The sequence below is a fragment of the Rutilus rutilus genome (assembly GCF_951802725.1).
Source record: "Rutilus rutilus genome assembly, chromosome: 4".
Lineage (NCBI taxonomy): Eukaryota > Metazoa > Chordata > Actinopteri > Cypriniformes > Leuciscidae > Rutilus > Rutilus rutilus.
This window is the reverse complement of record NC_140212.1, coordinates 19,498,414-19,512,454: the sequence shown is the minus strand read 5'-3', so window position 1 is coordinate 19,512,454 and position 14,041 is coordinate 19,498,414. Positions and strand designations below refer to the sequence as shown.

Here is a 14,041-nt window from a genome sequence, read left to right as displayed (position 1 = left end):
TGTTTTTAACAGCAAAAACAGGTTCTGTCTGAACCAGCCCTAACTTTCTGTACAATAAACACAAAGTCAAATAGGCAAGGCAAGGCAAGGCAAGTTTATTTATATAGCGCATTTCATACACAATGGCAATTCAAAGTGCTTTACATAGAAGAAATTAAAATAATAAAAGGAAATAAGAATAATTAAAGCTGCAAGCAGCATTTATCGGGGTTCAAGCAGTTAAGGCCTTTAAGGCCTTAAAGCACAAAAGCATCAAAAGTTATTAAGTTTTATTTAGCAAGCATGTAACCACTGACATAATAGATGGAAAAGACCATTTACAGCCAATACAGGCAATGTAGGAAATACATGGTTTTAAAGCTGTTTAACAGTTATAGCGCCACCTATCGTCCGATCTGCATGAAACTCGGCATGCTTCTTCACCATTTTATGACACATATGCTCATCAATTTTGGTGAAGGTCTGAGTTTTCATTTGGGATTTATAGGCTTTTTAGTGTATTTTGCCACACCCCTTTTCTAAATGACCCTGTTACAGCCACCCAAATGCAAAAGTTCAACTTTTTTTCGATAATTATTGATCTAGAGAGTCCAGAGAATTGTCCTAGACTGGTCTGGTTCCGATCGGGCGAAAAACCAGGACTAGTTCGCAAAAGTAGGTTTTGGACAAAATTCGACATAGCAGAAAATTTTCCCTGCCTAAATCAAAATCGGAGATGACCATTTTGTCCGCCTTGAGCCAAGGATTCCAACGATATAAGACACTTGATCCTGGGACAAACGGTCTAAGAGTTATGAGCAATTTTGAACTTTTGGTTGCTGTAGCGCCACCTATGGGCCATTCGGGGTCATACTCTGATAGGTTGTCCCTAAATTGAGGCCTACCATCTGGCCAGGTTTCACGTCTCTAGGCCTTACGGTTTGGCCTGCACGATGCGTTTTACGAATCCTTACAATTACAATAGGGTTTCAGCATTTAATGCTTGAAACCCTAAAAATAAAATACAGTACAGTACAAACAGTCGGACGAACAGCGGCACAGTGCTCATTCAGTAAATGCATAGCTAAACAGATGTGTTTTGAGTCTGGATTTGAATGTGACTACTGTAGGAGCACATCTGATCTCCTCTGGAAGCTGGTTCCAGCTGCGGCTGGCATAATAGCTAAAAGCAGATTCGCCATGCTTAGAGTGAACCCTTGGTATTTCTAGCTGATGTGATCCTAATGATCTGAGTGATCTGTTGGGTTTATATTCAGTGAGAATATCTGCAATGTATTGAGGTCCTAGGCCATTGAATGATTTATATACCAGTAATAATACTTTAAAATCAATCCTAAATCTAACTGGGAGCCAGTGTAAAGACCTGAGGACTGGTGTGATATGTTCATATTTCCTGGTTCTGCTCAGAATCCGAGCGGCAGCGTTCTGTATGAGCTGCAACTGTCTCATGGTCTTTTTGGGAAGGCCAGTGAGTCCATTACAATAATCCATCCTGCTGGTGATGAAAGCATGAACACGTTTCTCTAAGTCTTGACTGGAAACAAAGCATCTAATTCTTGCAATATTTTTCAGATGATAGTATGCTGATTTAGTTATTGCTTTGACATGACTACTGAAACTAAGGTCTGACTCTAGTGTCACACCAAGATTCCTGACTTGATTCTTAGTTGTTTGACCCCTAGAGTGAAGGTATGCGTTCACCTTGAGAACTTCATCTTTGTTTCCAAACGCAATGACTTCAGTTTTGTCTTTGTTTAACTGAAGAAAGTTTTGGCACATCCAACTGTTGACTTCATCAATGCATTGGCACAGGGAGTCAATGGGGCTGTAATCGTTAGGCGATAGGGCTAAGTAGAGCTGTGTGTCGTCTGCATAGCTGTGGTAAGCAATTTGGTTCTTTCTCATTATTTGGCTCATTGGGAGCATATACAGGTTGAACCAGCCCGTTCTCATCCCAAGGGACTCCGAATGTCATGGATGTCCACTCAGACTTATGGTCTCCTATACTCACATAATAACCTCTCCCTTCTAAGTATGACCTGAACCATTTTAGGACTATCCCAGAAAGCCCCACCCAGTTTTCCAGCCTGTCCAGAAGTATGTTATGATCGACAGTGTCAAATGCAGCACTGAGGTCGAGTAGTACCAGCACTGATAATTTGCCTGAATCAGTATTTAAGCGAATATCGTTTATTATCTTTATGAGCGCTGTCTCTGTGCTGTGGTGCGGTCGGAAACCAGATTGAAAATTGTCAAAGTATCCATTCGAGCTTAAGAATTTGTTCAGCTGATTGAAGACAACTTTTTCAATGATCTTGCCTATGAAAGGAAGATTTGAGATCGGTCTATAGTTGCTTAATATGGTCTTATCCAGATTGTTCTTTTTCAGGAGGGGCTTGACAACTGCAGTTTTCAGGGAGTTTGGAAAACTCCCAGAGAGAAGTGAGGCATTTACCACTTCTAGAAGATCTGCTAGAAAAATGATGTGGGAAGTGTGTCAAGAGCGCATGTTGATGTTTTAAGGTGCTGTACGGTTTCTTCCAAAATTTTGCCATCAATTTCTTTGAAATCAGACATAGTAGCTACTTTCTCAGGTGGTCTGATCTGTCTGACCCCAGTGCAACTCAAGGATGTGCTGATCACCTTTCTGATATTATTGATTTTCTCAGAGAAGAAAGAAGCAAACTCACTGCACTTGCTGTTTGAGAGCATTTCACTGGGAATCTGGCTTGGGGGGTTTGTCAGTCTCTCTACAGTAGCAAAAAGAGTGCGTGTGTTGTTTAAGTCTGTCTAGCTTTGCCTAGCTCCATATTGAAAGCATGAAGGCTGTCTTTGTAGATGTTATAATGGACTACAAGTTTCGTCTTCCGCCACATGCGCTCTGCTTTTCTGCATTGTCTTTTCATATTTTGCACTGCTGTTGAGTTTCTCCAAGGTGCTTTTTGTCTGCCACTCTTCTTCCTGAGTTTAACAGGAGCAATATCATCAATTGCACTTTTAACTTTTGAGTTAAAAGAATCAAGGAGAAAATCAACAGAGTCAGCAGATATGCTTGGTGTTAAAGATATGGCCTTCATAAATAGTACACTAGTGTTCTCATTTAAGCATCTCTTCTTGACAGACACAGATCTAGCTTCAATGGCAGGAGAGATCAATATATCAAAGAAAATACAGAAATGATCAGACAGTGCTACATCCTTAATAACAATCGATGAAATGTTTAGACCCTTACTGATAAGTAAATCTAGAGTGTGTCCACGATTGTGTGTGGGTCCATGTACATGCTGATTCAGATCAAAAGTTTTTAAAACGGTTTTGATTTCTTTTGCCATATTGTTTTCTGCATTATCTATGTGAATGTTAAAATCTCCAGCAATGGCAAAACAGTCAAACTCTGAGGAAATTGTTGATAACAGTTCTGTAAAGTCCTCAGCAAAGGCTGGAGAGTATTTTGGAGGCCTGTAAATAATGATGAGTAAAATGTGTGGAGCACCTTTTAACACAATACCCAGATATTCAAAAGATGTGTAATTCCCAAATGATATTTGCTTACATTGATAGATATCTTTAAAAAGAGCTGCTAGACCCCCACCTCTCTTTACAGCTCTGCAGACACTCATAAAAGTAAAGTTAGGAGGGGATGTTTCATTTAGGATAAAAGAAAGTCCTACTCAAACCCGGGGAAAATTAATCACATACAAATGTCTGAAGGCTAGTCATTATCTTTTGTTATCATCTATTTATTCAGCTTGGTCTGCACACTTGAAAGTGTTTTTTTGTGTGTGTTTTTTTTTTTTTTTGTATGTTTAGCTACTGGCCAAGTTTTTAAAGGAAGTCTTCTGCTCACAATGGCTGCATTTATTTGATTAAAAATACAATAAAAACAGTAATATTATTATTACTGTCCAAAATGACAGGTTTAATGGTAATTCGGGCAAACAGACGATCAGGTAGCAACACACACTAACCAAGATGGTGAGCAGACAAGGGGCCCTATCTTGCACCCAGCGCAATTGACTTTGTACACTGACGTATGTATCATTCCTATTTTGCACCCGCGCACAGCGGACTTTTCCCTCCACAGACGCACGTCGGTAAACTAGGAAATACATTTGCGCTCCCGGGGGCGGTTCAGCGCAAAGAGGAGGCGTGTTCCGGCGCAAACGTTCCCTGGTGCTATTTTGCAGGTTCAGAAAACAATTCCGCCACTGATCAGGAAAAACCTAGTCTAAAGTCAGTGGCGCATGTTATTCATATGCTATTTTAAGGGCACATGCTTGGCCATAATCAATGTAGCATGTGCACAACGCGCATACACTTTGCTTATCTTATCTACACACAGACGCAGCAGTTCTCATTTTTAGAAAACCATACATTATTACAAGGAAAAATATTAACACACGAGGAAATCATTGTTGTGTCCATAAAGATGTGAAAAAATAGGCATAAATCTAGCTTACACATTTACCCAAATTATTATACTCCTGTTTAACCAAAGGGGTAATTTGGGTGGGTTTCTCCCATCCCCAATGTCACTTCTCTGTCTTTTACGGCCCTGATGAGAACGTCGGTCTCCTCGGCTGTGAACCGCTCCTGGCGTGCGCCTGGCAAATCCACCGGTATAATAGCAATCCGCCATGGAACAAGCGCGCCTGCTCTTAACACTAGAACTCCCAAGGCGGTCATTTTGACCGTTTTTTTATTTTACAGTGTAATAACTTTATTAAAATAAAATAAATGTGGCTGTAGGACTCTGACTTTTCCTAAATATGTGTAGATTTTATTCTGACACTGTTATTTTATTAAAATCACAAAACACACAACAGTTTTGACTATTTCTACCTAGAATGACCATAACGGTCATTTTGACCGCACGCATTATAGATATCATAAGTCCGCTACATTGCAAGTTTCGCGGAGGGACTTCATCACACGACTGGCGAGCGAACTTCGCTCCGACCACATGGAATCAAAAGCCATACAACTGGAGGAACTGCAAACAAAATAAAACCAAGGAGACATGTGCCAAATGTCACAAAGTGTGTGGGAGCTGCACACGAAAGGCGGTGTTTACCTGTGTGGAATGTGCGTAAGCGTCAATGATGCGGGGTGTTTGCGCCGTTCAAATGGGCAGTTAACCTGATTTTGTTCGTTAATATTTTTTGTTCACTGAAACTAATCGTTCTAAAGCAGTTCGTTTTTTTTGTTTAGCTAATGTTCATGTTTTTTCTTAGCCTGTTTGTATACATTTTCACATTCATTTGAATTACAATTTTGTGTCCTGTTTATTATTACCTATCATTTATTTTTAGATTTTGTATTGATTATTGAACTTATTTACAAACAGGGCTGTACTAAACGGTATGAAGCTTTGACGTTTCCTAACTTTTGTGCATGTCTATTCACGTGGTGAAAAAAATATTATTTTGACGCAAAACGTTCCTCAAATAGAGGCAGCACCTGTCGGGGCAATCTTTCTTTTGTGCTTGTTTTAAGGGCTATGACGACAGGAATTAAAAGCTTCATTGGAAAAGAGAAGGTTAACATGTACAATAGATATGACATGACGAAAATGACGTTAAGTACGGCCATATGAACGTCAAAGTATGAACGGTCAGAATGACCGCTATGGTCGTTCTAGTAGTTATGGAATTCCGGTAGTTCTAGTGTTAAAGGGAATGTGAGATGTCGCTCTGATTGGTTTATTTCACGTTACGCCCAAACCACACCTATGAATAATGAAGCTACTTCAGACCAACCCATTTTAGATTTGCGTCTAGCGCAAGAGTCATTTATCCCGCCGGTATAATAGCAACAGAGCCCAAGACCCGCCCACGAAGTTACTTGCGTTTCGCGCTTGATACTTGTATTTCAGATCGTTAAAATAGGGCCCAAGGAGTGACTGAAAAGGAAGAACTTATATAGGAACACAAACTAGGTAACGAGCAACACAGCTGAACAGAATGAACTCATAATGAGGTGATAATGGTAACTAAGAAATGGCGGGAATACAAACAAAGGCATGTGACGTGAAAATAAACTGAATGTCCATGATAACTGAAATAGAACAGAACAGACTGTGACAATTACAACTTAAAATAACTGCTTTCTATTTTAATATTTTTCAAAATGTAATTTATTCCTGTGATGGCAAAGATGAATTTTCAGTCTTGAGTGTCACATGATTCTTCAATAAATATGTCTTTACTGTCACTTTAATGCATCCTTACTGCAATGACCCCAAATTGTTGAATAGTAGTGTATATTTAATGTATGAAGACCCACAGTCTTTGTCTCTTGTGCCTTTGAGTTCACCGTGTGCTTCAATGTTCTTCAAGGGTAAGTGAGATTAGTTGCAATGAACAAATAGTCTAAAAATATAGTGTGAACCACTTTAGATGATGCCAACTTTAGTCGCTACCCTCTCAACTTACTACCGAAGAATTTTAGTATCCAGTCGCAATTTAGTTACTTTAGCTCTAGCATTTAGTTTCTTTAGCTCTAGCATTAGTCAGTCAGCCAATAACAAGTATTTTATTTCCATGTGTTATGCAAAAGACAAACTGCATTATATTCTTATCTCAGTGGGAATGTGTAACATGGACAATGCACACCTGTAAAGAAAAACAAGAAGTCAAGTCACATTTAGCGCTTTATACAATACAGATTGTTTCAAAGCATCTTTACAGTGAAAACCGGGACGATAATGATCAATGATGCGAACAGAATTCAAATCTGACTATTGTGGCATTGTGTCAATAGCAAAAATGAAAATTCCGAAGATGAACGAAAGTCTTACGGGTTTGGAACAACATGAGGGTGAGTAATTACTGACAGAATGTTTGGGTGAACTTACCCTTTAAACTGAATCTTTCATTGATCCAGTTTGTCAGCAAACATACTTGAAATGTTCATCACTATTTGATACATGGGTTGGGTTAAAGACCCAAGAAGTGTCTGTTGTCAACACATTTTTTTTGTCATTGTTTGTTTTTAGCATAAACCTCACTGTTCACTGCAACCACGTCTGATATTTCAGTGTTGCTATGGTGTCAACGACCCATGTAGGTGACAACAGGAAAGCTTTCTTGTCCTGCATGCTTTAGGTTCCCAATGACATGTGCACTTTTTAATGTTCATCTCTTCAAGGTTGAGTCAGATTAGATATGGGGTACAACAGAACTAAAAATACAGCATGAACTGTGCTGTACTGAAAAAATGGCCAGCTTGACCTCTTTATTTACTGCTGTCACCATGGAAGATGGCCTGTCGCCTAACCTGCTAGCCTAGCTGGTCTAATCAGCTTCACCATAGTAAAATATCATATTTAAGTCAGAAAATAAGAATGGATAATGAATCATATCATATTGTAACTGACTGAACAAAACAGAATAATCATTTGTCATCTTTAAGCACCAGCTGTGTATCATTAATCATGGAGAAATACATTGAAGAGTACATCTAAAAAGTGTAAAGAAAGATGTTTTACTGTTCAAATATTAGTTACATTACATATTCCATTGTGTCTGCATTTCCATACATTTTAATGCTATTAAAAACCTTTAGCAAAATTTGTTGAATACTGTGAATACTAAATTAATAAGGGGGGAAACGAGTTTAAGCCAATTCTGCAACTTTTATTGCCAAGTTAAGACTTCAATGTAGCACACAAAAACACACATATATCCCAGTGTAACTTATACTGAGTTGTTTTTTATATATATATTTATATTCATCATGCATGCATTCATAATGAATGAAATTATGGCAGATAAAGAATATAGGATGCAGACTATAGGTCTAAAACTCTTTAGAGAAGGGATGTCAATCATATTTTTAAAGGAAAATCATATTTTTAAAGCTTGCCCCATGTCATTGAATTGAATATAGCCATGTAAGCAGTCTTCTAAATTCTACTTTTCTGTTACGCAGAAATAAGACCATAATTCGGGTTTGGATCAACATAACACAGCAAGCAATGCCGTCATTTCACCATCTCAGTATAGACCAACTATAGACCCGATATAGTCCAGCTATTAGTAACCCACTTCTAGCCAAAATAACCTTGAATTTGGTATTTGGCCAAAATAACTTGCGATATGTATGATATTCCATCATATAAGCAAAGTCAACAGTGATTACAAGGTGTGTGGTTTAATTTCTTTGACATGTTTAATGTGTAGCCTGTGCATCTATTCTTGTCCTATGGTTAGACCTCTATTACATTTTCACTGACATCCCAAATTCTGCCTTGTTTTAGCCTAGACTCTAGGGCTGTGTTTGGGCGGCTATTAGACGTCTTTTAAGCATCAAACATCTTCTTTCTTCCCTCCATGCCAGACATGGCTTCCACATTCTTACGCCAGTCACCTACTTCACTGGTCAAGACCTATTTGACAGAAAGAAGCATTGGATTTTTTAATGGTAAAATTTGAAATGGTTAAAATCATGGCATTCAATATTTCCATAATGTGGAGATGAATTTAAGTATCTGTTACGACTGAGACTTTTTACAACAACAATAAAAAAGGAAAAAAAACTTGTAAAAACAACATGACGTTTGCTTAAAATCTAAAGTTATTCGTATTAGCTAATTTCAGTATATGTTTTATGTTTATCGCCTTACCTTTTCTTGCTTTATATCCTCCTTCTTGACCGACTTCAGATTTGCACGAAGGTCCATGGAGCCTTTGTGTTTGGAGCCCAGCAAAGCCCTCATCATCTCATCAGCAGACACACGCACCTTCCTTAGGGCGGGTTTCTTGAACTTCCCCCCTAGATCCTGAACTTTTAGCTTAAGTTCATTGATCTAATCAAGGGAATACAAAATTTCCATTACCAATGAGGCATAATACCTAGAGAATGCTATCCCTTAGAACTCTGATCCATCTCAGTGGAAGTTCGTTGGTTGGTACACCCTCAGAAGTATGCAACCCACTGTCCGGACTTGGGTTCATTTTTGTCCTGTTTGTTTTTGTTTTCTTGCTCTATATGGTGATTGTACGGCATCAGCAATTGGTAGTCACACTATATCTGCTCTCACTCTGCGTTTCCTCACTCTTGCGGATCCAAAGTGTTTATTGACCTTCACTGTCAGTCTCGTTTTTGTCCTGATGGTCTTGACAGTCCTGTCAATTCTGTTAGTCTTTCATACTGTGTCTCTGGTCAGTCTGGTTTGATCCTCTGCTTTGTTCAAGTGTGCGTTTCTCAAAAGCATTGTCAACCAGTTACTGTAGCAACTAGCAAGTTCCATTGTAAGCAACATATTTCAGACCGAGCGTTGTTAAATGGGACGGTCTAGCCTACAGAGGGCTGCTCTTGTCTAGCCTCTGTGACAGCTGCCATTGACGGGCAACAGTAACGTTTGTACTGGACTTTTAAAAAAGTGATATTCAACTGTCTGAGAGCAAAACTAGGTTCACAACCTGTCTAAATATGTTCCCCTTGGTCCATTTATGTACATAATAAAAAGTATAAACTATTTGTAATATTCCATCTTAGTAAGATATGCCAACATTTAAACCGCTTTAAAGTGTTTTTGTGACATTTGTATGGTTAGATATTGCAGTATGTTAAAACCCAATACAGAGTATAAATATTTACTTACAGTACATTTAGAAGTGTAATTGGGATTTTCTCAAAAAAACAAACAAATCCATCTGTTGTATCTTTCATAGCCCGGGAAACGAAGGACGCATTGGTAACACTTTACAATAAGGTTCATTAGTTAGCATTAGTTAATGTATAAGCTAACAATGAGCAATACATTTGTTACAGTATTTATTAATCTTTGTTCATGTTGGTTAATAAAAATACAGCTGTTCATTGTTTGTTCATGTTAGTTCACAGTCCATTAACTAATGTTAACAAATACAGTGTTTGAGTTTAATAACGTATTAGTAAATGTTGAAATTAATATTAACTTAAATGAATAAATACTGAAGAAGTATTGTTCATTCTTAGTTCATGTTACTAATGTTAACTATAATGAACCTTATTGTAAAGTGTTACCGACGCATTTCGAGGCCGCATTTGAAGGAGCCTTTGAATTGGGACAGCCTTCGTCATGCCGGTATGACGCATTCAGTCTTTGAATGCAGCCTTCGAAGGATGCAGCCTCTGAATTGGGACACAGCTTATATCTTTCATTCCATATACAAATTTCATTCTACCTTACATCTTGTCAAGAGAATGAAAACGGCATTTTTGAACACTATGCATGTGTGAATATGCTCTAGACTAGTTACTCTAAGGGAAACCTGGAGTATGTGGAGTATGAAATAAGAGGGAACAAGCAAAAGATTCAAACATCTATAAATAGAGCAAAACAACAGAAGACATAAAACGTAGTCCTCAGATGCCATGTTCACTTGCGTGATGGCATTAATGACAGTTCTATATTGTTGAACCAACGTGGTTTGTACAACATATGTGCAAACAAAGATTCTGCAGGTTTGGAAACTATAAATGAGAAATGCACCCCTAGTTCCTGATTCTGACTGTTCAACACTATCTCACGACCAATTCGTACGAATTCGTACGAATGATAAAAAGTTGGCTAATTCGTACGAATTCGTACGACCTCACTCGTACGAATTTGTACGATTTGTCTAAACCCACGTGATGGGTAGGTTTAGGGGCGGGGTCAGGGGCAATTTGTAAAATATGTACGATTTAGCAAAAATCGTACTAATTCGTACGAGTGAGGTCGTATGAATTCGTACGAATTAGCCACCTCGTAGAATTTGTACGTTTTCCCGTGAGATAAGGTTGGACTGTTTCCTGGTTATTGACCCCTGCCTGTCACTGACTTTGATCTTGATTTACCCTCGGATTCTCTATCTGCTGTTTGCTCCAGGACTTCACGGACTGTTGATTGTTTCCATTCAACATCACTCAGCTCTTGGCTCCAGGAGAAGACCCACCCTAAGTAAACATACCTGAACCAGCTAATCAAGGTCTTCATCTCACTAGAAAATTCCAGGTAAGTGTGTTGGAGCTTGCTTGAGACCCCTGCTGTACTGAATATCCAAGAATGCTAGTAAAGCTTCCAGACTTAGGGGTAGACAATCCTGCTCCTGGAGGGTTGACATCATGCAAAGTTTAGCTCCAACCTGCTCAAATAAACCTGCCTGAAAATTTCTTGTCGGGGTCCTGAATACATTGATTAGCTGTTTCAGGTGTTTCTAATTAGGGTTGGAGCTAAATTGCAGGAAAGTGGCCTTCCAGGAGCAGGATGGACACCCCCGTTCTGCCTTTATGTTGTTTTAGTTTGGTTATTTAAGAAATTTGTAATAAATAATAATAAAGCAAGATACCCTGTTGAAATATGTGAGATGTGTGGTTTATTTAAACTGCAAAGGTGAAGTATAAATTAAAATTATTGTGACAGATGTGAAGGGGGAGGAGAATTTATACGTGCGTCACGTTTAGTTGATAAAACTCTTCCGCAAAGGATACATCCGTGTATCCTCGCTCATCACTCCTCTGGAAGCTTCCTCACTCCTCGATCCTCGATCCTCGATCCTCGATCCTCGATCCTCGCCTCCTCGCGGTGCAATTAGAGAATTGAGATGTCCTTCAAGATGGCTGAGCTCGATCGGTTTCCGGGTCATAGGATGGAGGACGGAGGAGCGAGGAAACGAGGAGGGATGTTGAGAAGCACCCCAAGTAATCGCTTACTTATTAACTTCTTTCGATAGCTGATACAACTGTGGACTATATACTGACACCACTTGGTGTGGATGCTGAAACATGCAAACGAAAGTGATTTATACGTAAGGTGGGTAAGCTAAATAAATGATTATTATTCTTCTAATCTAAAAATAGCAGCATCATGAGGGGGATGACCAGCCTTACATAAAATAAAAAAGTTTTGTCTAGGATACTGATATGTCTATACCAGTTGTCTATAATCCATTTTTCCTGGAGGACCACAGAAGTGTTTAGCACCCACTTATAGCACTCTAACACAGTGTTTCCCAACCCTATTTCTGGAGATATCCCAAAAGTACACTTTTTTTAATGTTTCCCTTATCTGACACATCGATTTTAGGTCTTAGAGTCTCTGCTAATGAACTGTTGAGTTGATTTAGGTGTGTTTGATTTAGAAGAGTTTGAAAATGTGCCTCCAGGAACAGAATTTGGAAATACTGCTTTAATACACAATCCTGAAAGTTTATAGCTCTCAAAGACTTTGATTAGCTGGTTCAGGTTTGTTTAATTAGAGATAAACTGAGCAGGTCTGCGGACCTCCTTGGAGACCTCTGGTCTGTAGAGAATAGTCAGGGGTGGGTAACTCTGGCCCTCAGGGTCCACTATCTTCGTAAGTTCCCCTGATTTTAGTAATCCTCAAGACCTTGATAAGCTGATTCTGGTGTGTTTGATCTGGGTTGGAGTTAAACTCTGCATTACAGAAGACCTTGAAGACCAGAGTCCAGCCAACATCTCATGTTGGGGCCAATGTAGGCACGATATGGGCTTGAGGTATGGGCCTCGAATGTGTTTGTGATTCCGTGTTGGTCCTATCTGCATTTGCACCAGTTAGATTCTACATGAGATTCATATGGACTTTTTCAGATAGGGCTGGCATGGAACCCATGGACAAATCAATTTGGGGCCAATACCTCAAACCAATATCGTGCCTACATTGGCCTCACCATGAAATGTAGACTGGGAGTTGCCCACCCCGGGTATATACCGAATATATCTTATTTGTTGTTTTAGACTTACATCTTTGTTGTGCTTGATAACTTTATCCTCATAGCCGTACCTCTCCTCATCTACTACATCGATTTTTTGGTAGAGCTGCTTACACAGATTCTGAAAATGAATATAAAACATTAGTAAATACAACTGGTTTAAGAAATATTGAATGAAGCTAAACAGCATGTTTTGTCTTCAACAGACTGAATGTATCACCTGTAACTCCTCCAGAGAGAGTCCAGATAACTGCAAAGGAGGGTGTTTTTCTGTGAGGTAGCGATTTTTCTCTTCATCCCTGTCCTGTTTCTCGTTTTCCAAATCCTCCATTGCTCTGTTAAGAAGCATTATCTGATTGAAGATGGAAAAGGAGCTTTAATAACAATTTCACAACAAAGTAGGAAATAAGTTATGAAAATAAATCTAACCTTTAGAGAAAGTTTCCTTGATGCTGAAATCTTTGACTTAGGCTGTTAAAAAAGGTAAGGGAAATGAGGTATTGGTAGAATATTGATAAAATATTAATTGGCATGCCGTGATTTTTTAAATAATCAAGACGTACTTTGATGTCCATTTTTGGATTTCCAGGCCTTCGTATCTGCTATATGACAATATAAATTAAGCAACATAGTTCATATTTGAAAGCAAGCATATTGATTTGATATTTATGTAAATACTAAAAGCAATATATAACATTTATGTAAATATGGAATACAGTATGGAAAACAAATGCTTACCTGCCTGCCGTTCCGTATCGTTTGGTAAGAAACAAAAAAGGGAAACAATAATCAGTATGCATTTATTAAAGCATTTTGAGTAATCAAACTGTTTGACTGAAGTAATTCTAAACATAAATGTGACTGGTAGCACCAGTATCACATACTTTACATGGAAAAGAATGAAATTCTTTACTTTAAAATGTTAAATTATGAATAACCTTTGGGGAAAAAAAGACTTGTACTTACTCGCCCATTGTGACGTCTTGCTGAACAACTAAAAAAGAAATTCAAGAGATTTCAGATGTTACTTACAAAATAAGGAAAACAATAAACTGAAAATGTTCTCAAGACAAAGTCAACTCTTTAAAGTAAGCATGGATGCTGTACCTGGTATCTATCTGGTTGATGGCCACGGACAGAAGGCAAGAACAACAGGGTGTTGAGACAAAGGGATTTTATAGCCCAGCCGCCACTGGCTGGCAGATATAGTTTCTGTCGCCAGGAATGCCTTGGCAGTGCCCTAGAAATGAAATATCACCAACTGCAAAGCTGTAACAATACAGCAATACATAAGAATACATGATGACTTTTCTTTGAACCGGAGTTGAGTTCATAAACCC

At 38.6% G+C, this 14,041-nt stretch overlaps 1 protein-coding gene across 1 annotated transcript; it reads right to left on the bottom strand.

The window, feature by feature from the left end:
- Window positions 1-7,618: 7,618 nt before the first annotated feature.
- On the bottom strand, window positions 7,619-13,299 carry tnni1d (troponin I, skeletal, slow d). Its single transcript, XM_084408466.1, has 6 exons — window positions 13,265-13,299; window positions 13,131-13,172; window positions 12,922-13,053; window positions 12,733-12,822; window positions 8,627-8,809; window positions 7,619-8,389 (listed from the first exon to the last, which is right to left on the bottom strand). Exons 1-6 carry the CDS (start codon window positions 13,274-13,276, stop codon window positions 8,303-8,305), a joined length of 546 nt encoding a protein of 181 aa, XP_084264592.1. The 5' UTR covers window positions 13,277-13,299; the 3' UTR covers window positions 7,619-8,302.
- Between the last annotated feature and the right edge of the window lie 742 nt (window positions 13,300-14,041).